Source organism: Halichoerus grypus, chromosome 10, assembly GCF_964656455.1.
Source record: "Halichoerus grypus chromosome 10, mHalGry1.hap1.1, whole genome shotgun sequence".
In the NCBI taxonomy this organism is placed as follows: domain Eukaryota; kingdom Metazoa; phylum Chordata; class Mammalia; order Carnivora; family Phocidae; genus Halichoerus; species Halichoerus grypus.
In genome coordinates, this window is record NC_135721.1 from 134,306,143 (window position 1) to 134,331,870 (window position 25,728).

At 46.8% G+C, this 25,728-nt stretch overlaps 1 protein-coding gene across 1 annotated transcript in view; it reads left to right on the forward strand.

Annotated features, from left to right (window-relative positions):
• The first annotated feature begins 14,299 nt into the window (after positions 1 to 14,299).
• Positions 14,300 to 25,728, forward strand: part of VAPB (VAMP associated protein B and C) — a 57,907-nt gene continuing 46,478 nt past the window's right edge. The window contains exon 1 of the mRNA XM_036094397.2: positions 14,300 to 14,658. Coding sequence (XP_035950290.1) covers positions 14,601 to 14,658 — 58 coding nt within the window. The 5' untranslated portion in view covers positions 14,300 to 14,600. The remainder of the gene's footprint in view (positions 14,659 to 25,728) is intronic.

Genomic DNA, 25,728 nt, shown 5'->3' on the forward strand with positions numbered 1-25,728 from the left:
TTGCACTACTCAGTATTTACCCCAAACACAAAAATAACTAATTCGAAGAGATACATGTACCCTGATGTTTATTGCAGCATTATCCACAATAGCCAGATTATGGAAACAGCCCAAGTGTCCAACAATTGATGAATAGATAAGGAAGATGTGGGGTATATTTTTATATACAATGGAACATTACTCAGCCACAAAAAGAATGAAATCTTGCCATTTGCAACAACACAGATGGAGCTAGAGAGTATAACACTAGGTGAAATAAGTCAGAGAACGACAAATACCATATGATTTTACTCCTATGTGGAATTTAAGAAACAAAACAAATGAGCAAAGGGGGGGAAAAAAGACAGGAAAACCAAGAAACAGACTCTTAACTACAGAGAACACACTGATGGTTCCCAGAGGGGAGGTGGGTGGGGGGGGCTGGGGAATAGGTGATGGGGATGAAGGAGCACACTTGTGATGAGCACTGGGTGATGTATGGAATTCCTGAATCTCTATACACCTGAAATTAACGCTGTGGGTTAACTAACTGGAATTTAAATAAGAATTTCAGAAAAAAAAACCCAAAAAACACACACCTCCCCTTCAATGTGGTCAGTAAAAACCTTAGAGCCACATTTGGAGCAAGTGGGTAGAACTTTACAGAACAAATTTTTTTATTTTGATATTTGATGTAAATCTTTTCAAGCTGCCCTAAATCCTCTTAAGAAAGAGGGGATATAAATAAATATATGTTAAGAAGAAGAATATTAGTCTATAGCCTGTCAAAATAGTACTGTTGGGGAAGCCAGTCTCATTTATGGATGCCAAGAAAAAGAGAATGACTCTATGCCAAAAAGGAAGAAACAAATTAGCACGCACCCGAAACAAACAGGGATGTTTTAAATGCATACACAAAACAAATTTGCTTTATTTTTCCACAAGCAACTGGCTGCCTGCCTTAGAGCATGTAAGAACCAAATCATGGACCGGGGTTTCTAAGCAACCTTAACGTTTATTGCAGACTTTTTTTTTTTTCCATTAAAAGTTAAGAACTAGATTGCCTTTAAGATGGTAAATTATAAAATAAAATGCAAAGCCTTTTAATATTTTCAGTCGTTTGGCTTATGTTAATACTAGCCACAAACATGATTCTCTACTGAAAAACATCAGTGTTGTTTGGGAAGTCAGGCATCTCAGCTTTCTAGAATTTACCCCCCGAGAAGAATCAAAAATGATCACTTCCCTTTATACCCTCTGCAAGGGACCGCTGCTGGAGCTTACAGGAGAGAGGGAAGGAAAGAAGATTTGACAGCTAACACCTCGTCAGAATGAATCACCTTGTTAATTATGATTTTAACCTGACCTCTGGTCACTTCAGTTTTTTATCTTGAGCACATCCTTTCAGCAACTTCCGGGAAACAATGTAAGCCTGCAGAGATCACCTTTTTAAAGTTGACATAAGCACAAATACCACTGTTAAAGGAGTGGGAAACAAGACGAGGACCAGAATTCTCTTCATTAGTACTCAGTGGAGAATGTTACCTTCAGGTCTCTGTTAAAATAAAATATATGGAAAACATAATGAGGCTATTATGTCTCCATTTCATTAGAGAAGGCATTCTTAAGAAGAAAATTGTAGGGCTGTGAACATAAATGGGAGGTTAACGCACAGTCTTGGGGCACAGAAGTCACGCCCGTGGTATACTATCATCAACGTTCCCAGTTCAATTCGTGGCTCCAGCAATGGGGTCGAGTGTCTTCCTTGCATATAAATGAGAACACATCATAGTTTGAGCAGATACTACGGCAGTGATGTGGGGGTTCTTTATCAACGGATTCAGACCTGCTGTCTGAATCAGTCAGTTATTACCGTCTGGTCCTCCAAATCATAAAATATCCCACCAAGCATGTTCTGCTTGAATTTATTTCTCTATTTCCTATTTCCAGCATGATAGCCTTAAGTTAAAGAAGTAGGATCCCTGTGGGTTTTCTTGCCCTGTTCTTAAATTACTTCTCCCAAAACAAATCATCTGAATGTAATAGGAGTTGGGAACATGGGTGGCCAAGTGGCAGTTTTAATAAATGGCCTGTTAATCTTGCAGGTGCTGAAGTTTTGAAGCCTCTTAGAGTCCGTGTAAGGAGATGATCATTGAGTAGATCAGATTACCTCCCTCCCCCACCAAAAAACAAAAACAAAAAACAAAAAAAAGGACAGCCACCTCGAACAGAAGAAGAAGAATCTCACCAGCTCTTTGGCATGAGTTAGATTAAATGATGTGCAGATTTCCGTGATCCAGAAATCTTGATGATGGCATTTCAAGAAGTAGAATAAAATTGCATTTACTTGGAAAATGGGCTCCAAGATGAATGACTCAGGGCTCGTGTTTCAAAGAGGGCTCCAAGGCCAGCCAGAAGACACTTAGTATTTTGCTGACTCAGGCACTGTGCTGAAGCTTTGGCTGCCTCCTCTGTGAGTCGGAGTGTGATTTTATTTGTGAAATGATAACGATGCATCTTCACGCGGTGACTGTGAATAGTTAATGATGGCAAACAGTCAAGCTGTGGAAGCCAATATTACTGATCGCATCAATAATAAACATAGAAGTTTCATGACTAGCCCTAGCATCCAACTGTCTGTTACCAAACCACACATTCAGTGCCTGCTTTTTTTTTTCCCACCATGAATCCATCAGCAACTTCTTTATTGTTTCTCTAATACAGCCTAAAACATAGAAAAATTCGTCTTTACTTTTCATAATGCTGTAGTTTAAAAAAATACACCCACACATGCCCATGAGTACACACACAAATGCAAAATGAAGAAAATACAAGTGACTTCAATTGCAAAGTAAAATGAGAAAAAGACAAAAGATGGCTTGTGACCCCAACTGCAGGAGAACAACACGGATCCGAGGGGGTCTGAGCGGGAGGAATCCGAGGCTGGGAGCCCGGAGCAAAGAGAAGATGGAAAGGGGCCCAGCAGCTGAAGAGGCGGGGCATCTGTAAATAGTGCCGTGGGCACCACAGCTGACACTTGTCACCCCCACCCCTCCCAGGGACCCGCTTCCGGAGGCTGACCCAGCACCGTTCAGTATCCAAATTAAAGGTTAAAACGCTAGCCACTGGAAAGCCCTACATCTCAGCACGGAGGAGTACATAAGTGAAAAATCGGAACTGCTATCATACACCGTGCATTATCACAGCACAAATACCTGAGGACCCCCACAGGGAATTCATCTGCTCAGAGGTTCTTTGGTGACACCTTTCCCATGGTGGGGGAGGGGGGGGCGCTAACAGAAGGTCTGCACTGCCGTGGTCCCTTTTCTAATTGCTACAGTTAAGAATCGGTTACTGTTACTTAGTAACATTTACAGATTGGGGGAGAGGGGAGATCTTCACAGAGTTACAAATGGATGATGAAGAACCAGTTTTGGAGGGGTTTTATTTTAAGTCATCTCCATGCCCAAGGTGGTGCTGAAACTCACAAATCCCGAAATCGAGAGTCTCGTGCTCCACCCACTGAGCCAGCCAGGGGACCCAAAGAATGTGTTTGTAATGCCTTGTTTCCTGGATGGGGGGTGCGGGGGGGGGGGCGGATTTTCATATGTGATGAGCTCATTTCCTCACAAAGTACAAAAAGACATACAAACCTGCCCTGCAATGTCCTCAATCCCCGGGAACGGAGCAGCTCCCCAGCTCACACGCCCCACAAGCCTCCCAGGTGTCACACGGACCCGGGGAGCTCTCTGAAATGCGCCCCGTGTTAATAGCGAGTATCTTAGTGAGGGTTGACCATGTGCTAGCCTAGAACCTCACTTGTATTCGCTCGCTGGATCCCCCCCAAACCTAGGAGGCAGAAACCATCTTTATTCCCCGCCTTCCAGACAGGGGACAGACACGGGGGGCGGCAAGGAGCAAGCAGCCCCCGGCACCCACAGCCGGGCTTGGTGCTCTCCCTCGGCCCGACACAGTCCCGCAGCACATCACACGAGGCCACCCGTGACCACCGTGGGTCAAGACAAGAAACAAGACCCGTCCGTGATCATCCTGAGCCCCAACAGAAGCAAGACCGTTGTCCAAACGCCCAAAGTCAGCCAAACATGCCCTCTCCCAGCGAATCCGAGTGACGGTCCTGGCTGTGGCTTTGCCAGCTGGCTGTAGGCCGGCTCTGGTCTGCCCGGCCCGGGCACCCACCCGATGGTAGGACCACCCGGTCCTGGCCGCAGCCAACCCAGGGCAAAGCCCCACTTCCTCCAACCTCCCCCCCATCACCTCCCCCAGGTGCAGGGCTGCTTCCCTCCTCCCTCCTTCAGTGGTAGGTGTGTCCCTGCGGGCTTTGGCTGGGGGATGTTGCCTACGGCTTAGTAACTTCTAGTGAACCACAGAGTTGCTGGCGCTGGGGGGGGAACCAGCCTGCAGGGCTCTGGCACGTGGGAGGAGCAGGCCGTTCCCCGGGGGAAGTGACGGGCCTTCCGCAGCCATCTGGATTCCATGGGAACCCCTCCGTTGCTTTACACACTGGGATGCCCAGTTTTGTTTTTCCTCCACAAAGAAATGCAAAGTTGTAACAGTCCCTCGAGAATCCATAGCCCTAAGCATCCCTGGGAGTGGACACAGGAAAATGGAACCAGAGGAGCAAAACTTTAAACTCCTCCACCTCCATCCCTCCCTCTTCCTCCTTGTCCCTACCCCATTCCATCCTCTATCCCTCCCTCTTTCTCCCCTCCCTCTCCCTCCCTCCTTCTCCCACCCCCTCCCCCTCCATTCCTCTCTCTACCCCTATCCCTCTCTCTCTCTCCCCTCCCTCGTCCTCCCTCTCCTTCCCTCCTCCTCCCACCCCTCTCCCCCCTCTATCCCTCTCTATCTCTCTCTCCTCCCTCTCCCTCCCTCTCTCTCCCTCTCTCCCCTCCATTCCTCTCTCTACCTCTCTCCATCCCTCCCTCCTTCTCACTCTTTCCCCATCTCTTTCTCCCTCTCTTCCTTCTCCCTCTCTCTGTCTCCTTCTCTCTCTCCCTCCCTCCCCCCTTCCTCGGTTCCTCAGCTCCCAGCCCCTGAACGGCTCTGCTCCACCTCTCTGCTGGGGGTCCCCTCCTTCTCTGACGCTGCTGGCCAGGGGCGGCCCGGGGGTGGCCAGCGGGTCCGCAGGACGTGGGGGTGGGGGCCTTGACGCTGCAGTCCCAGAGCCAGCTGCGTTCTTACTCAGATCAGTGACCGCAGCAAAGCTTTCTAACGATGCCTTCCCTGTTGCCTATAGTAGGCAGAGAAAGATAAATGTCTACACCTATACCTACAGATTTTTTTTTACATGCTCTTGTCATTTATCTAGGGTGGCTTGGGAGAGACAAACAGAGATGATGGGAAGAAGTGGAACACTCCCAGCGCTGGTCACTCTCTGGAGGGGCCACTGGAGATTCTGTCTTGCTTTGCTTTGTCTCCTGGCTGGACAGGGCAGGAGGGGTCCCCAGCACTCAGCCCCTGTGTTCCTCCATGAACGAAGGCCACACCGTGGGCAATCACTAGGGCTTGGGGAAAAAAGAGAGGTATGCAAATTTTACATACACACGAACACACAGACAACACACATGGATACATTTCCTGTTCCCCCAACCCCCAACACACTGGAAATAATCTGTGGGGACCCTATAAACCCTTCCCACAATAAGACCATGCTCACTCCCTGCCTCATCAAACATTTATCATGTAGCTCTTCTGCCTCACACTGCCTTGGGGGAACAATGAGGTAAATATGCCTTCCTTACCCCTAAGGAGCATGGAATCTAATTATCTTCTAGAGATCCTTTGGGGATCTGCTTAATAAATCAATACAAATGATTTGTAATTAGAATATCAATTATTTGTATGCAAATGTGGCCTTCTGGGTGCTTAGGGACAAGTCCTAAGGACTGAAAAGACTCTCTCCCCCACCCCCCCTCCAATTCTTAATTACATTATTTCGTTCATTCATCAAACATTTATTGAGCACCTTTTACGTGCCAGGCACGGAGACGGGGACCAAGAATCCATCCCCAGTTGCTCCGAGTCCGGAATGAAGAACCAAGGGAGTTCTGGGCAACGGGAGAGCTTGCTTCTTGTGGGGGGGTGGGGGGGAGGGGGAAAGCAATGGTCTTCCTCTGCCCCCAAATCTGCCAGCACCCACCTTGTTCACTGAGACCCTCAACTGAGCAGACAGAAGCTCCCAAGCACTCCAGCCTGAGGCTGGAGGGGCCCCCTCCTGGGGCAAGGGTCAGGCTCCATCACTGCCCCCTACCCCCCGCACCCCCCCACCCCCTCACCCACGTCTGCAGAGATGTGGGGTGGCTCCCCAGCCCCCATCCAGGCCAGTGCTGAGCTGCCAAGTCTGTCCGGATTTCAACAAATCCTGTGCACAAGCCAGCCCTGACACATCAACGTCGGGGGACCCCAGACCATCATTCATTCATTCCATTCATTTCTTCACTGGTTCCTCTATTGATTGCTGTGCTTCAAGCCCCTGCCAAGCGTTGGAGGTAGAGCGTCCAGTCAGGGATGCATCCTGTACGAAGCTGGCTTCCTAGCGGGAGACAGCAGAAGGGCTGGGAGGGGAAAGTGTGGCTGACATAGAAGCCGGGTTTGGAGAGCCCCGTGAAACCCCCTCCGGAACAGCTTTCTAGGACCGGCATCCAGGACAGCCCACACCCAGCCTCCGTCACCTTTTCCCACTCCATCCCTACGCCAGCCGGTTTTTCTTCAGAGGACTCCCTTCCCAAGGTCCATTTTCACTTGAGTACGTCTGTCTCCTGTGCCCCTCCCTCTGAGAGCAGGCTCCGCATGTCCCCAGCACCTGGCAGGATGCCCAACACATAGCAGGTATGTAGGAAGTCGTGTGATGACGGTGACAATGTACCGGCTGCCTCGGTAAGTCCAGCGCAGGAGACGACAGCGAGTGCAAAGGGCCTGTGGCAGAGCCACTGGGACTCCTGGGCCTGACCCCACTCCGGCACCTGGGCCCCTGGTTGTAAGAAGTGTGCCTCTCACCCGCCGCTCTGGTCCCCTTCACCCAAGTCCTCTTCTCCAGCCTCTCACTCCTCCTGGGCAAGTGGCTAAACCTCGGTGCCTTGGTGTTCTCATCTGCAAACCAGAGAATATGACTATGCCTACATCATGAGAATGTGTGAGACGAACGGCGTCCTCAGCACAGTGCTTAGCACAGTACCCGGCGCGGTGCCCTCGGTCCGCCGCGGCTGCGTATGCCGGTTTCATATCAGGCCATCCTCCAGTCGGCTTCTGGAGGATCTCTGTGAAGAATAAACTGGCTGAATGCAAGGTGGGATCTTGGGGGTGGGGAGGACAGTAGGGGAGAAACTGGTGACCTCCAAAAATCGCCTGGAGTTTAGTGGATAATAATGTCCCAGCAACAATAATGTTGCTGCCACTGTCATGTGAAATGACGTTAAAATGATAATGCTGGGAATACTGGCAGAGGGGTAGACAGAACTCTCTATACACCTATTGCAACTTCTCTGCAAAGCTAAAATCACTGCCCCCAAAAAGGGTATTTAAAAACAATACGTCTTTTAAAAACACAAATTTAAAAAATAAAAAAAAACTAAACAAAATAAAAAAGAAACAAAGAATTTCTAAAAGCAATACAATAAAACAAAATAATAGGTCAGTTACTCCTCTGTATAAAAACATTGTGAGAGGCAAGGATATCCAAGGATAAAATCTAGACTCTCGAGCCTAACAGAAGATTCCCACCTCCCCTGCCCCTTGCTGGCTATCCTTCTCAGTCTCTTGGTCTCCTCATCCGTAAAGTGGGGATAAAGGACCCCTCTCGACGCTGGGTTGAATAAATCAACATAAACAAAGCTCTTAGCGTAGTATCTGGCCCCCAGTGACATGCTCAGTACAAAGGAAGCAGAGGTCTAAGAGAGAAGATTGGAGATCCCGCACTGCTTTCTTTCAAGAGGAAGGGAGGGCCTCAAGGCAAGGAATGTGGCCAACCTCCAGAAGCTGGACAAGGCAAGGAGCCTCCAGATGGAACACACGTGGATTTTAGCCTCTTCAGACCCAATTTCAGACCTCCGATGTCCCGAACTGTGAGATAACAAATCTGAGTTGTTTTAAGCCACAATTTTGGGGTAATTTGTTACAGCACCATAAGAAACTAATACTTATGCTAATATACCGCTTGACACAGAAGAGGAGCGAGATACATTTGAGGAACCATTACAACTCCTTGCCTTTCCCCAAGCAGGCCCTGGCAGGCCGTGTACCCCAGGGCCTTTGCATGTGCTATTCCTCCACTTTTTTTTTTTCCTGTCTGGCAAGATCTTTCTTACGGTCTTTCCAAGACAATTCTCTAAATACTCTCTGAGCATTTACATTTTCCTCCCAGCCCCCAGAGCAAAGTTTACTGTCTCTTCATAACTTTCTTCTCCTGTAGTTTAGTATTTATCACAGATTGTCATTATTCTGGTGTGGTGTTTCTCCCCCAACTCCCCTCACTTGACAGTGAGGTCCTTTGTAGCCAAGGCTAGATGCATCGCTGCAGGATGCACACGCAGGAGATTCTGAGGAAGACCTACAGACAGGCACAAGGGGTGGAAAGGATTGCTCTTCCTTTTTTTTTTTTTTAAAGATTTTATTTATTTATTTATTTATTTATTTATTTATTTATTTGACAGAGAGAGAGAGCGAGAGAGGAAACACAAGCAGGGGGAGCAGAGGGAGAAGCAGATTCTCTGCTGAGCAGGGAGCTCGACGCGGGGCTCGATCCCAAGACCCTGGGATCATGACCCGAGCCTAAGGCAGACGCTTAACCGACTGAGCCACCCAGGGGCCCCGGGATTGCTCTTCCTGTTGGCTTCCTGTTCCTGCCTGTATCACCTCGGCACCGACCCCTCGCCTGGCAGCACAGTTCTGCCAGCCCTCGGCTTTTATATAGTAATCCCAGGAGAAGACGCGTTGCATCCGCTCAGAGGCCTCCAGCGCTGGCCAGTCCACACCGCCTCCTCAGAAGTCCGCTCCCACCTCCACGAAGGCCCTCTCCCCAGCTCCTGGGGTCTAATGACCCGGCACTGCCCCTCTGCTCCACCTGCCCTAGGCGGTAAGTCCAAGACCAAAGCGCTGGCAGACTCCATGTCTGGTGAGACCCTACTTCCTGGTTCACAGCCTGACAGTCTCCTGTGCTCTGGGGCTTCTCTCTAAGGACACTAGTCCTGTTGATGAGGGCTTCACCCTCATGACCGAAGCTCCTCCTACATGCCCCACCTCCCAACACCATCCCATGGGGGATGAGGTTTCCACATAGGAATTGGATACAAACCTTCAGTCTATAGTCTATAGCACTTACATTGCTTGAATTCTCAGGGTTTTCTGTATTTGTTGTTTGGTATCTTTCATCCTTCTGGAAAATTCTCAGACAACATGAAACATTGGATTTTATTGTTGTAAGATAAACATAACACATAATTTACTAGCTTACCTATGTTAAGTGTGCCATTCGGTGATAGTGAATACATTCACCCTGTTGGGCAACCATCACCACCATCTATCTGCAGAACTCTTTCTCTTGCAAAACTGGAACTCCACACCCAGTAAACAATAACTCCCCATTCACTTCACTAGCCTTGTGATACCTTTGTCTTCTCTTCTGGCTTTTACGGTTTTTCATTACCTGTTTAACCATTTCCTTATTCTAAATGATCTTTGTCAAAATAACTGTTGTGGGGCACCTGGGTGGTTCAGTTGGTGAAGCGTCTGCCTTCGGCTCAGGTCATGATCCTGGAGTCCTGGGATTGAGCCCCTCATTGGGCTCCCTGCTAGGCAGGGAGTCTGCTTCTCCCTCTCCCTCTGCCCCTCCCCCTGTTCATGCTCTCTTTGTCTCTCTCTCAAATAAATAAATAAAATCTTAAAAAACAAAAAACTGTTGTAATTTCTTCTTTCCTGGCTGGACCTTGACTGACACCACTTGGTACTGAGAGTGGTCCCAGGATACGGATCCTTGAAGAAAGTATTCCAGGACTGATGCGGCTACATCCTCGTGCCCGACAGCAGTGTCAGCCGGATGGGATCCCAGCAGGGCTGGGCTGGAGTGGGCTCATACCAGCTGGTGACTGGTTCAACTCTGTTCAGTGACATCCCGTAAGTAGCTTAAAATCAGTCATGGTGGGAGCGTTTGCACCACAGAAATCTGAAACAACTACAAATCAGAGTTATTCTTTTCTCCAGAGGGCTAGTTCAGCATAGCAAAGGTTACAAGGAGTCCACCAGTAACCCATGGTGGCATCACTACTTATTACGTTATCATCCACATTGGATTGTGCCACAGTGCCCACAGAAGAAGGGCCTCCAAGAGCTGGGTGGATGCTACGCTTTTGTAGCCGTGAGGACAGAAGACTGTGGGGTGGTGTGGCTGCATCTGAGTTCACTGGAGCTCTTGCAGAAAGAAAGTGACAAGCTCTTTAAACACGAAGCTTAACTCACAGTCAGAAAACCAGGGAGATTCTATAGAGCCCAAAATTAATCTTTTATTTCTAGTAGCTATAGTTTTTTGCCCTCGCTGGAAATCATACCCCAAATTTAATTAGGCAGGTGGCAGAATTACAACCTAAATGGACTTCATATATTTTCCCAAATCTCAAGCAGTACATTGGGATGCCTACTTTGTCTGGCTGAGCCATGACCAGAGAGCACAAATGTACACTCACTGACAGCCGTGGCCAGGGACAGACATGGCGGAGCTGGGCTGGGTGAGAAAGAAGTGTGGGAAAGAGGGATGTGGATGGTTCTCAGGATGGGAACAGTGAGAAAATACCTGTGTCCCGTGTGAATGCCCACCCAAGTGCATCTACGGAAGCAGTGACTCTCCAGTAATCAAGTGGACCAGGTGACACATTTTGCAGATGACAGTGCTTTTTCCCAGTGGTGCCACTGTTCGCTCACTGGGTTCATTTATGAAGTGGCCGTCGTGGCAGATGTGAAGTCCTGCCTGGGCCCGAGAACATGGACTTCCCTCATCAAGCAGACCTGGCCACTTGCCACTGCTGGGTGCCCCAGGTGACAACAGTGGAGACCAGCCCTCACACCTCAAAGGGCACCATTTCCTGGGGAGGGGTGGAGGCTAAAACCAACGTCAGAAACCTGCCAGTGTGACCACTAAGATATGTAACAAAAACGAAACAGGACTTATAGACTCAAAAAAAATCCTGAAATGAAAAATTCCTGGAACAGGTTTATCAGCAGCCTAAAGGAAAATTAGTGACTGGAGGGGAGGTCTGAAGAAATATCCGTGATGTGGGACATAAAAATGAGAGATTAAGCTATGACAGAGAAGTAAAGAGATATGGAGAATGATATGTTTTACAGACTTCTCTTTCTCTCTCTCTTTACCACAGTCCACAGTAATAAATGCATTTTATTTGTGACTCACTACATAGATATATGTATAAGTATGTTAATAAATACAACTGAAACAAAAGTTTCATGAAATAATACAACACACTCTGATATTTGCTATTTATTTTCTTTCTCAGTGCTGGTAACAACCTACTAAATTGATTTTATAAGTCACTCTTGGGAAACAACCTACAGTTTGAATAACACTGGTTGAATAAACTACTAGTCAGACTTCCAGAAGAAAGAGTGAGAGAATGGGGCTGAGGCAATATTTAAAAGAGATGCTGTCACACATGCTCCAATATGGATGAACCTGGAGGACGTTATGCTAAGTGAAATTCGCCCAATACAAAAGGACAAATACGGTATGATTCCACTTCTGTGAGGTTTCTAGAGTAGTCAAATTCACAAAGACAGAAAGTAGAGTAACCCCTGGTTACTAGGGGTCAGGGGAAGGTGGAATGGGGAGTTATTGTTTACTGGGTGTGGAGTTCCAGTTTTGCAAGAGAAAGAGTTCTGCAGATGGATGGTGGTGATGGTTGCCCAACAGGGTGAATGTATTCACTATCACCAAATGGCACACTTAACATAGGTAAGCTAGTAAATTATGTGTTATGTGTATCTTACAGCAATAAAAACCAATGTTTCATGTTGTCTGAGAATTTTCCAGAAGGATGAAAGATACCAAACAACAAATACAGAAAACCCTGAGAATTCAAGCAATGTAAGTGCTATAGACTATAGACTGAAGGTTTGTATCCAATTCCTATGTGGAAACCTCATCCCCCATGGGATGGTGTTGGGAGGTGGGGCATGTAGGAGGAGCTTCGGTCATGAGGGTGAAGCCCTCATCAACAGGACTAGTGTCCTTAGAGAGAAGGCCCAGAACACAGGAGACTGTCAGACTGTGAACCAGGAAGTAGGGTCTCACCAGACATGGAGTCTGCCAGCGCTTTGGTCTTGGACCTCCTGGCCTCCAGAACCGTGAGAAATAACTGCTGTTATTTAAGCTATCCATTCCATGGCATTTTGTTATGGCAGCCCGAATAGTCTAAGACAATAAATAAAAAAACACATCATGGTAAAACTGCAGAACACCAGAATAGGTGGAGAAACGGACCATCTTTGAAGGGATGATGAGGAGATTATCATCTGAAATCTCAACAGTAACAATGGTAGCTGGAAACCTTAGTAAACCAACCAAAATATCTTTCAAGAACAAGGGCAAAATAAAGTCATTTTCAGATTAACAGAAACAGAGTTTGGCCCAATAAACCCTTAATGAAATAGAATTTAAAGAATGTACTTCAGGCATAAGGAACGTGATCCTGGTTGTTAAGTTCTGAGATGCAAGAAGAAAAGATGGGCAAAGAAATTGGTAACTGTGTGGTTGAGTCTAAACTAACATCAACCGTATAAAACAATTTAGTAATGACTTATGGGATGAAAAGGAAAAGATTAAACCTGAAATACACCACAATTAAGGCATATAATTTGGGGGATGGGTGGTTAGAGTTAAAGTGTCCCAAAGTCCCTGTATTTTAATGAAGCATGGTAAAGACATTTTAAAAATTGGACTTTCATAAGTACCCATGTCACAACTTCTAGGGTAATCATGAAAACAATAGAGATAATGTATAAGAGGAAGAAAAGAGAATGAGAAAAAAGAAAATCAGCCCTAAGGAAGAAAAGAGAGGAAAAAGAAAAAAAAAACATAGGCACAGCAAATAGAAAGCACAAAATAAGGTGGTAGAAATAAATCCAGATGTATTAGTAAATATAATAAGTGTAAATGGACCAAATGCTCTAGTTAAAAGACAAAGATTATCTTTAAAAAAACTTACTACGAAAAATTTCAAGTATACAGAAAAGTAGAAAGAATAGTATAAAGGATACCCAGATGCCTACCACAGTAGAGTCAACATTAACTATTCGCTGTTTGTTTTCTCTACACATATATATATGTATAGGAGATGATTAAGAACATGCATATTTTTTTAAAGATTTATGTATTTATTTGAGAGAATGAGAGAGAGAAAGGGAGAGAGAGAGCGCACGAACATGCAAAGTGTAGGGAGGGGCTGGGAGAGTCTTAAACAGACTCTGCCTGAGCGGGGCTGGATCTCATGACCCTGAAATCACCACCTGAGCTGAGATCCAAGAGTCGGTCACTTAACCGGCTGAGCCACCCAGACGCCCTTAAGAATACATATTTTATGTAGTAAACATTACATAATGACATAATATTTAAATAGCAATAATGATGTAATGTTCACTTCGGAGGCCAAGCAAATTTAGGTTCCCAGCAATTTTTAATGACATAATTTATTTGTGTGGTTATTTTTTCAGAGGCTAGCTCTCCAGCTGGTTCTAGTTAGAGGGTAGGAACCAGGTCAATTTCTCTGATCATTTTATTTGTAAATGTTTGTTGCATATATTAGTAAAGGATGCAGTACAATGCTTGTTACATAGTAAACATTTAATAGAGAGTAGCTTTCATTCATTCGACGGTGCTGTTATTGAAAGCGTTCAGCAGAGTGGCACAAAAGCAGCAAGCAATAATTGGTAGCTTGCTATATATTTATTGCTTACCATACGTCACAGTGCCTAGCACATACCACTCACTTATAAACATGCTTATGATAAGAATAAATAGTACTTTCATTATTATTCAGTCTCTACCAGTGCCTGGCACTACATAAGCAAGGGTAAAGTGGAAGCTGCTTCTTTTTATTATTATTGACTAAAGCACTTTACACAATGGTTGGTCCCCATGGGCCCTGAGTAAATAACCTTTGAGATGACTGTCCTCACTTCTGAGCATCCCGGGCGGCCCCGCCTCCAGACCTGCATGACGCCCCGCCCCCTGCTACTCGGTAGCCCCGCCCTGCGGCCGCGCCGCGCCTGCGCACAGCGCCGGGAGGGGCTCCGCGCGCGCAGCTTCCCGCCGCCCGAGCGCGCGCAGGGCCCAGCCGGCCAGCCCGCTGCGTGCGTGCGTGCGTGCGTCGCTGCGTGCGTGCGTGCCGTGCGCTCGCCGGGCACCGCGGCCTCGCCCTCGCCCTCCGCCTGCACCGCGTAGGCCGCGCCCCCCCCCCCGCGCGCACCCCGTAGACGACCCCCGCCCGCGTCCCGGCCGGCCCCCCCTTTCCGAATTTAAAGGGGGCGCAGCATTAACGCCTCTCGCCTCAGGTGACCTCTCAGGGGGTCTCCCCGGCAGAGGTGCCCCGCCGCTGAGGAACATGGCGAAGGTGGAGCAGGTCCTGAGCCTCGAGCCGCAGCACGAGCTCAAATTCCGAGGTAAGCCGGAGGCCCGCCATGTTCGGCCGCGGGCCCGGCCCTGCCGCCCCGCGCCCCCTCCCGCGCTCGCAGGCACCGGCGGCGCGGCGGTGACGTGGGTGCCCGCCCGGCCCGCGGTCCCCGCCCCGCCCGACGGCGCGCCCGCCCCGCGCCCGGAGTCCGTCGGGCCGCCGGGCGTCCCGGGCCCGCGCCTCGCCCCGAGCCTCCCCGCGCGCCCCCGGCCCTCGAGGCGCTGGGCGCGGTCACCGTCCAGCCTCCGGGGGGGGTGGTCCTCGGGCCGAGCGCGCGCCGCCCTCCGCGGGGCTGCCCTGACCCGGGGCTGCCTCCTCCGGGCGGCCCGCGGCGGACGGCTGCGGTCGTCCCCAGTGACACCTCGGTTCCGCGCCGGCAGGGCACTCACACTACCTCCGAGGACCGTTTTACGCACTTGTTTACTGCGTCTGTGCACGAGAAGGGAAACTCCATGAGGACAGGACCTGGCCGTCTGTCTGCCGGTGCCCAGCACGCCCTAGCGGCCCGATCAACGTCTGTGGGATGCGTGAGCGGAAGCGCCCCCGCAGCTGTGATGGGACGGGGCTCTGCTGGTCTTCTGCTGGCCTCCTGGTGCCCGTGGCCCACTTCTGTGAGGCTGGGGGCGCGCGGGGGCCCCCGGGGGCCGAGGGCCTTTCCCGCCCGGAGCAGCCTGGACCTGGAGCCCGGGGAAACCCAGTGCGCCCCGTGTGCTGGTGGCAAGCCAGGGCCCTGTGTAAAGTGCAGCTTTCGACTTTGTATGTTTTTTTTTTTTCCTCCCCTGCCTTCCCCACTGAAGTACAAGTGTCATGGGGCAGTGGGGACCACGTAGACTTTCCCAGTCCTTCATTTAAGACGTGTTGAGTAGCCGTGTACTAGGTATGTGCTTGGCACTGGAGAGACAGAGAATGAACAAGAGACCAGTCCCCTGGCATCATAGAGCTTACCTTCTCGTGGGAAAGGTGGGGGGAGCAAATCAGCAAAGGAGAGTATCTCAGGTAGTGGTAAGGTCAGTGAAGGAAGTACAGCAAGTGATGTGATGAGAGTAGACTTTGTGTCAGATGGCCGGGTCACCAGGGACCGCAGCGCTTGGCCCTCCGTGGGTGCTCAGCAGCTATCTGTGGAATGAATGCTGGCCAGAGCACCCTAGTTTCTGTGGACTGGCAGGAGGTAGTCTAGGGTAACTTACCCAAAGTTACGCAGCTGGCACGTGGCACATTTGAACTCAGACTTCAGGGCTCACACTCTTTAACAGTTATGCTGTCTGACCCCTGGGGAATACTCCAGAACTGTGGCTGCCCCTTTGCCTCCCCAAATAACAATCTGAAATGCCTCCACATGGTATAAAGAACCAAAGGTTTTCCAGTTAAAATGAAAATAAAACAAAAACAAGAAACCCCACAAACCTAACCTGGATTGTAGTTCTCTGACGGTACTTTGGCTTGGGTGATGTTCTCATGGCCTTCTCCTGGAGCAGCCAGCCTGGGAAAGGAATCCAAGTAGCGAAAGTGAAGGTGGAGGGCGATGGTTTGCACTCGAATTGTCCGAAGTTCTCTACCCCAGAAGCATGGTTGAGCTACTCCTGAGTGCTGGCACATGCATTCATTTAGTTCACAAACATTTACTGAGTGTCTGCTCCACACGTCAGATACCAGGGAAGACGAATTACATTCTCCTTCAACACCCCACCCCAGAACTTAAGTCTAGGGAAGGGGGCAGATGACAGAATCATCCAGGACGGTGCCATGATAGAAGGTAATCAGAGTGCTCCAAGAGCAGTAAGGAGGTCAGCTCCTGAAAAATACGTCATTTGAGCTGAGTTTAAAGGTCAGATGGAAGCAGACTAAAAGAAGAAATGGGTGGGGAGCATGTCAGGCAGAGGAAATCCCACGTATAGAGGCAAAAAGACTGAGATGATTGGGCCCCTTTGGGATGCCACTAGGAGTTCGGAATGACAGCCGCAAAGAGCATTTGTTGGGGTTGCAAGGCAAGGTAGGAGATGAGGCTAGCTAGCAGGTAGGAGTAAGATCAAGGCCTTCTGTGCACAGACACAACCAATACCCAAGTTCAGATTGTGTTGCTTTTCCTTAGCTAGTCCTTCCTGCATTGATTCCCATCCCCCCACCTGCCTCCCAGTACATACACTCCTCTAATGTTATGTTATGGAAAGAGGTTCTGATTGGAGAAAATTAAAGTTTTCGTACCAGTTCTTTCATGTAAAGATGTTTGACCTTGGGCTGGCAGCTTCGCTCCTCCACGTCAGGTCGTTCTTCAGTCCATGGGGATGGAACCCTTGCCTCCTGTAGAGAGTTTTGTTGTTGCTTAGGAGTAGGTACTGTGGCTGTTCAGCAGCTTTGTAAACACACAATATTATACAGATATTGGAGGTTGTATTTAGACAACTGGTTTAATCATTTCAGCTTCTTTACCTGAAAGGTAAAGCAGAGAACAGTGATCTTTCTGGCCCTGGGTTGGCCAAAGTAATGACGGCCAAAGTCACTGGATATTTTTACTAGGGAAGTGGTCCAAGAGAAGTCATGGTGTCAAATTGTTGAAGGCTGTTGGCTCATGACTTCAGAAGAGGCCTCTGTAGGCATGTGTAAACTAGTTTATGAGACTGGTTTATTTGTCTTAAACTGAGCACTAAGACAAATTAGAATAGAGGCTCAGTACTCTGGTTTGCTGTATAGAGTTCATTCATTTCAGGATGAGAACTGCCACATTTAACTGATCTCTTCCAAGTTACTCAGGGTGATGACTCTGACTTCATTCAGGTGGTTCACTTAGATGAATCAAACCTGCAAGCTAACTTAATAAGAAGGCAATAATTAAAATGTCTAAAACAACACAACTTAGCATCCAAAGGAAAAAAGTTAATTATCTTTTAAAGGAAAAAAAGAAGCATCTTTTAAATGCAGTTTAAGATGATATGGGATTAGGGGCACCTGGATGGCTCAGTCGTTAAGCGTCTGCCTTCTGCTCAGGTCATGATCCCGGAGTCCTGGGATCGAGCCCCGCGTCCGGCTCACTGCTTGGCAGGAAGCCTGCTTCTCTCCCTCTCCCACTCCCCCTGCTTGTGTTCCCTCTCTTGCTGTGTCTCTGTCAAATAAATAAAATCTTAAAAAAAAAAAAAAGATGATATGGGATTATATATGTTGGATTCTTTTTCATCTTGGGCATTTTTTGTGATTATGTTGAAGTTAAAGATATCACTGAGGAAAAGGGAACGCAGACTTATGTGACTTTGTTCAGACTGCTAGAAAGTGCCAGGCTGCATTGTGTTAAGAATCAGAAAAGAAGCATGACACTGTGACGTTTGCCCTGGTGAAATAGTACGAGCTCTTCTGGGGGCGGGGTGGGTAACGTTTCTGAAAGAGTTAAAGTTCTTTGGAAACCTGTGAAAAGTGTGCTTTCTGTTGTTACTCTTTCTGTTGATCTGAGGTCTTCCAAGGCCTAACTCTTCCTTTCCCTTGCATTTCCTGACCCTGAGGCCCCACTTGTTGTCCAGCTCAAAGACAGCTTTCTGAGTGAGTCGCTTTGTGTCTGTTCTTTTCTTTCTCCTCTCTGTCCACTCCTATCAGATTCCATCTGTGGTAAATAGTATGTCTTGTGTTTTTTTTGGTCATTGTTCAAGACTCTTAATCGTTCTTCACATCCTAGCACCCCCTCCCGCCCATGAAGCAGTCACGTGAGAGTGGGCTGTTAACTGTCCTCATGAGCTGATTAGTTGAGGTTTAAACCCACTGTGGACCTTTGCTTTATTCTGAGACGAACCCAGTGGCCTTCAGGACATCTCGCTGTTGGTCAGTAGGGATGACACCGATAGATTGGTGTGGTTGATGACCACTTTGGGGAGAAAATAGGAACCTGGGTGCTGTAGATGGAGGATAGGTTAGTGACACTGTCTTTTGTGTGAGGAGAGCATGCTTAGAATCATTAGTTCACCCCCTTAAGTTAATGTGTAATTTAATATTGTTTAGGAAGCTAAAAAATATAAAACCCTGTAGATATAGTCCGTTAGATGCAGTAATTATCTTTCAGATGCTACGTACAGCATTAATTCTTTAGCTTTAGTATAGCACTGATTTCCTTAACATTTCATGATCACATAGAACAGACTGTGTTTTACAGCACAACAAAATGTCAGCAGTGTGCTTAAGATTCTTTATGGTAGTGGTTTAAATCCATCCTGAATAGATTATCTTCATTTATTTAATTATTAACCAGCTTGCTCATCAAAAGCAAGTGGCATTAAACTTACTAAGCTTTAATCAAACTTAAATCTTCTTAGATTGTACTATTTATTTCTGAGTTTATGTTCCTGGGAGAAAAATGTGAATCAGAAGTTAACTTTCTTTTATTCACTTACTTACTTCTCTTCTTCATGGTTAACTCCTCAGGGGGAGAAATGGATCCACTTGGCCATGTGCTTATATCTGGAAAGTGGTGACAGCTCCTTGACGAGTATGGTTGTGACATGTACCATAGTTCTCTTCATGATTGCTTGGTAGCTTTACATCTGTGTATGGCTTTATTAAAATAATTACTCTGAATGGATGCTCATCAAAGAGGTGAACTCTTAAATATTATTAACACTGTCCTTTATTTATTAAAATTATATAGCGTTCTTTTTTCCAGTTCTGAGGACAAAATACTGAGAACTTTGACCTGCAGTCCCAACCACTTGGTAGTTGAAAATTAGGGGAGGAGTCAAGGGAGTAAACTGTTCTGGTTATCACTTAAGTATTACCCTTAGGCTCAAATTTTAAAACCTGAAGCTTGAATTTTTACGTAAGGAATTACCTCCAAGATTGCTTCATCCATCCCCCATTTGTATTTGAAAAATTTGCCATCTGAAGGATGACCATGATTTGGAACAAATGAGCACAGCTTTCAGCAAGATGACAAGAAAGACCAACACAAAGAGTGCTGGGTTCCATTAGTCAAGACAAGGTTGCCATAGAGTGTCTTTAATAAAATAAAATAAAAGCCTTCTGCACAGTTATTTTGCAGCGGGGATTGTGTTAAAAACAAAGTTACATTATGGTTTCCAGGCTTGCTTCCTCGTTTTCTGTCATTTTCGGCCCCTTTCAGGCTGTCATCAGCATCGCACATCTAGGATTGCTTTGGCCCTTGCTCAGTGGATATGTGCCTTCTTTGAAGTTTTTACCTGACGGACCTGGGCTGCTGGCTTTATAAAAACAAGAGTTGTTTAAAGAGCTTTGTTTATGGAAACAAAGTTACTGAACTTGACAGACATTTTAAGATTATTTTTAAAAAAAATCAACGTGGCAAAGAAGTATCTCTAGAATATCTCTTTTTCAAAATGCTAAATGTGTTAACAGAAGCCATTGATATCTAGATACAATGCCTTAATGTGCTTTAGCGTTTCCTTCCTTACATAGAAAAAAAAATCATTGAGAAAATGGGGATAGTTCCATGGGAAACAATCTTTAAGTGCTTTCTTTTAATAACATTTTAGCATTAATTGCACAAAACTGTAAAGCTGTAGAAACACCTTCTTAGAGTTTTCCTTTATCATTTCAGAGGGTTATCATCAGGTTTTGACTGGTAGGTTAGTATTTCTTTTCATCAGTGTCAGATAATGTCTTCAGTAGTCAGACTTTTGGGTTGTGTGTATGTGTACATGGCCACGTGGGCACCTCAAGTATGGCTGGTGGGTACACATTCCTACCGATAACTCATAATGTGTTCGAATTAGTACACGTGGGCAATTCGGTAGGCTCCTACATTAGCCTATCTGGGAAGGGTGGTTAGGGAAATAAATATTTTGGGGGAGAGAATGAGAGACTGTTGTTTGAGTCTTTTGGATTGTTCTTTAAGGCAGTGGAGTGGACTCCTGGACCATTTACCTAGATTTGAATTGCTTGTGATGCGGCTTGGAACCTTTACAGCTCAGTTGCTTGGATTGTCTCTACAGGCTGGAGGGTGCAGAGAGAATGGAGTGGAACAGAAAGCTGAACCTAGGGAGCTAGGAGCAGAGGGCATATTTGTAAGGGGCCAAGTGGTAGACTCCCCCTGCTTCCGCTCTGGGTTGGGTCTGGAGCTAAGAGCAGCAGCTGTGGTGGTATGCTGATGTTCGTTTGGAAAGAAAAGGTAGGGGAAGAACGAACATTTTTAGAAGATAAATGTTTCATTTTCAGAAGGTAGTCCACAAAGTGTAGGGACTGTTGTAGATGCTTTATATTCTTTGTCTTGCTTAACCTACGGCATAATCCTGTGAGGCCAGTTACTCGGTGGTTAGACAGCTGGCCCCTGAATGAGGCTATAGTGGTAAATGGGGGTGCAGGGATTTAACCCTGGTGTCTAGCACCAAAGCCCATTTCTTTCCAGTATATCACTGTCATCTCTTTAGAACGAACTCATAAAGGGGTTCATTCTTGGGGGAGGAATGCAGAGAATTCATAACCATTAAGGAAGTATTAGTAGCTGTCAGGATAATTGCTTAAGAACATGAATTAATTAAGAATTATTCTTTGTGGAATTTTTTTAAAAGATTTTATTTATTTATTTGAGAGAGAGAGTGCGTGCATGCATGAGCTGTGGGGAGGGGCAGAGGGAGAGGGAGAAGCAGACTCCCCACTGAGCAGGGAGCCTGATGCAGGGCTTGATCCCAGGACCCCGAGATCATGACCTGAACTGAAGGCAGACGCTTAACCGACTGAGCCACCCAGATGCCCCTCTTTGTGGAATTTTTTTATGAGGGATTTTGTACCATACTCTTTAAAAAAGTTTATATTGATGACAAATGCTTTGGAAGCATTCTTTGGTTTACCTTGTGAATATTCACTTTTTATATCAGATTTTGGTGGTGTTTCATGATTATGTACATAGAAAACATTAGCTTTCAAGTAATTTGCAGTTCTGTTATTGAGTCTTTGGACGGTGGCGTGACATGTGCGTGTGATAGGGATGTCACAGGTTTGCAGGTTTGTGAAGGGGGAATTAGAGAAGTTTGAAGGGTGTTTATGAAGATAGGAGTATCTAACATAAATGACCTTTATAGATGCCACCTTAAACTTTAAACTTTACAGGTAGGGCTGCAAAGCCTTTAGTCCTGAGTGTTCCTGATAGGTCCCTCCCTTCAGCAGGAAGCAAACAGGGTAAGTTAATATATAACTAGAGATTTCTCAAATGCTGAAAGAGACTAATTCAAGGTGTATAACAAAAAGTGCTCTTTTATTCTGTATGAGGTGTACTTTGGAAGTCCTCGTTTTCCCAAGTGATGACCTGCAAGCATAGGAATCCGACTGGAGAGGGTTTAGAGACATGCATGGATATGATGATTGTGTGCATAACAGATGATCATCCAATTGTGAATATTTGGGGTTTCTTCCTTTTCTGCAACTCATCCTTTGAGGTTTTCTTCATGGACAGACAACCCCTTCTTGTCTGGTGGAATAAACATGACTGATTCGGGGTTGGTTCTATCACCACATAGTGAAGGCTTCCTATGGGCCAGGCATTGGGTTGGGGACTGGGGAGGAGTCCTGGCTCTTAAAGTACCCAGCTTCTAGGTGGTAGAGGGGGAGAGAAGACTATGGAGACAGGACACTTATGTGTTGTCCCCAGTTGGGAGCCTAGAAAAAGCTGTGTTGTTCTTTGGGATTTCGATCTCATGGGAAGGAGGCATGTGAGATTTATGACTCTGGGCTTATACTGTGTGCTAGGCAGTTTTCTAAACCTGCTCGTTTACTTAATTCTAACAACAGGCTTAGGAAGTAGACACGGTTATCTTCAGGTTCATGAACCTGCATTAGAGGCGGAGCTGGGATTGGAGCCAAGGTCCCTCTGACTGCAAAGCCCGTGTCCTTTATCACCATGTTGGCACTCCTTCTTCCCTTGAACCATGAGTGGGAGCATGGCTGCCTAGGAAGGCCCTAGATTTTCTTATGTATTCTGTTGTTAGGAAGATGAAAGAAGGACTGGAAACAGGACAGTGGGAATCGAGAAGAAGTGAAAGAGAAATGAGAGAAAAAGGAACGGTGCTTAACTGTAATCGTAATCCAGTAATGGCCTCCGTGGCCTCCGCAGTACTGCTGCCACGAAGTACAGAGTTGTTCTGGAACCTTCGAGTGACTGAGTTTACTGACTTTCAGCAAATCTTTCTGCCACTTCTTTTTTTCCCTTAAGAACTTCTGTTCTAACTTGATCGCTTCTGACTGTGTCATTAATTTATTAGTGTTGACAATTATGTGCTAATGTTGTCACTGTATCTTCCCTTCTACCTACTGGAAGTCCTTTATTTTCTCAGTGCCTGAGACCCCAGATGATGTCACTCTACTGTGGACGAGTTTAGCCTTTAGTTTCACCATTCAGCATGTATAGTACAGTAGAGGGAAGGGAAGGAAAGGAATGGTACCTATCTCAGAAGTCCTGTTATCACCATCTCCGGTTTATTTTTTAATTTTTAAAGATTTATTCATCTAAGGGGGGGGAAGGGTGTGGGGTAGAGGGTGAGGGAGAGAAAGAGAATCTCAAACAGACTGCACATTAGCACAGAACCAGAAGGGCTCGATCCCACAACTCTGAGGTCATAACCTGAGCCCAAACCAAGAGTCAGACACTTACCTGACTGCCCCACCCAGGCGCCCCACCATTCCCGGTTTAGAAGTGAGAGAACATAGGCCCAGGACTTGGTGAAAGGTGTCATTTGCACCAAAGTCTTTCAGCCTGCAAAGGCTGTGTGCCCTGTATTACAAAGGGAAACTTTGTGCCTGCCCTTGCTGTCACTTGGGGACACTCAGCGAGGATCACTGGCTTTGATTTCCTCTTCTGTTGGGGGAGGGCGCTTGAACTGAACATCTCTCTCTTTTTTTTTTTAATTTGTTATTTATTTATTTGACAGAGAGAGGCACAGTGAGAGAGGGAGAAGCAGTGTGGGGCTCGATCCCAGGACCCTGGGATCATGACCTGAGCCGAAGGCAGATGCTTAACGACTGAGCCACCCAGGCGCCCCTGAACTGAACATCTCTTGGTGTTCCTTCCAGCTTGAGCCTTGAGAACGTGAGATGAAAGTTTACTTTAGCTGAAGAAGAAAGATGGAAAGCTCCTTGAGGGCAGAAATGGGTCTTGTATTTCCCATAGTTCCTACCAGTGTGCTTTGTACTAGCAGGCGCCTGAATATTTAATTAACAAACGCTCTTTTCCTCTTTAAAAGCTCACTATTCTATTGACCTTTCCTGAGTATTCTTGGAGATATTCTCATCTAGTTTTTTCTACATCTCCTCAAATTGTACGGATTGTATGTCATTTGCATATTTTGTTTATGCCTTACTCTCAGTGCTTCATTTTCTAACTGCTTTATTTTTTCTTCTAGAATGCAAACTCCTTTAGGTTCTGTTTCTTTAGTTTTTCCCAGTAGTGAAAAAAAACCCAGTAGGTACTTTTTAAGAACCACCCTCCCCCCTTTTTGGGAGCAGTTTTAGATTCACAGTAAAATTAACAGAAAGGTACAGAGATTTTGTATATACCCTTTGTTACCATGTGCAAAGCCTCCCCAGTTGTCAGCGTCCCCCCACCGGAGCGGCACATTTGTTACAACTGATGACCCTGCACTGACCCATCATCATCACCTACAGTACACTCTGTACATTAGGGTTCGCTCTCAGTGTCGTCCATTCTGTGGGTTTGGACACATGTACAATGACAAATATTCACCATCATAATATCATACAGAATATTTTCACTGCCCTAAAAATCCTGTTTTCCACCTAGTCACCCCTCTCTCCTCAACAGCCCCTGGCAACTACTGATCTTTTTACTGTCTCCATAGTTTTTTCTTCTTCAGAACGCCATAGAGTTGGAATCATGCAGGCTGTAGCCGTTTCAGACTGATTTCTTTCACTTAGTAATGAGTGTATTCTTTTCTTATCCTTTTCTTCTGCTGACTCCAAAGAAGGGGTACAACCCTGTACATGGTCGTTTTTTCAGTGTTTGGTATGACCGTTTGAAATAGAAGCATACAGAAGAATAAAACCAGAGGTTTGTCCTTGTGGAGCCTTATTTGAATTCTCATTCTGCTGGTTGAATTGATTTGTTGGCATATAAATGTATCCTGATGGACTGCTCTGAAAATCTAAATCCGTGCTTTTTGACCTTTTTAAAGTCAGACACTGCTTTACTAATTGGATGAAGGAAAGCCATGAATCACTCCTTAGAGAATCTGCAGGTGTGCTCATTCAAGACTTCCTCCTGTGATTTGGGGACAGAAGGATCACAGTTACCGTGGGCGTCTAGCTGACCTCTAATCTCACTCGGAACAGCAGAGGTGGAAGAAACGTGGGAGGTCATCTGAAGAAGTCCCAAGAAAACTTCCAACGTTCATTTGGGTCTATTTATTTTATCACTACTTTTTTAAATGAATGCCTTTGTTGCCTTTCTCCTTCAAAGCAAGATTATTTCCTTTTTTCTCTACATATCCCGCTCGCACGGAGGCCCTGAGTGTAGTGCTCGGCCAGTCAGTGGTCGCCAGTAAGCCTCCGAGTGTGCTCTCTTCCGCCTTTGACTGCTTTCTCAGTCATGCTTGCCCTCTCTCACAGCTCCCCTCACGTCCCCTTTGGTCCCGACAGGCTTCTGCAGATAGTAGTCTTAATACCTCTTCTTAGGGCCCCTCGCTCCTGCTGCTGGTGCCCAGGACCCTCCTTACCGTTACCGCTGCGCTCCCACGTGCACAGTGTCCCTGTCTTCCGTGTGCTCCCTGTGGCGCTTACTGGTGCCATCCTGCCTCTGACGCTCTTCCTTCCCCTCCCTTAGCCTTGGTGGCTTCTTCCGCCCCGCGGGCCCCTTTCTCCCACTCTTCCTGGAGTCCTGTTGGTAGTGCAGAGGGCTACAGGGTTTCCTTCTCTGCCTCTTCTCGCTTTTCTTTCTCAGGTGCCCTCCCTCCCTTCCTCCCTCCCTCCCTCCCTCTGTGTTCACTTTTCCCTGCTGGGGGGCTCTTCTGCTGGCACTCATGGATCACCCCAGGCTTGCCCCAAGCCCATACACAGGGCTGCAGGGACCTCAAATGCAGCAGGCTCCAAACTGCCCTCCTCACTCCCT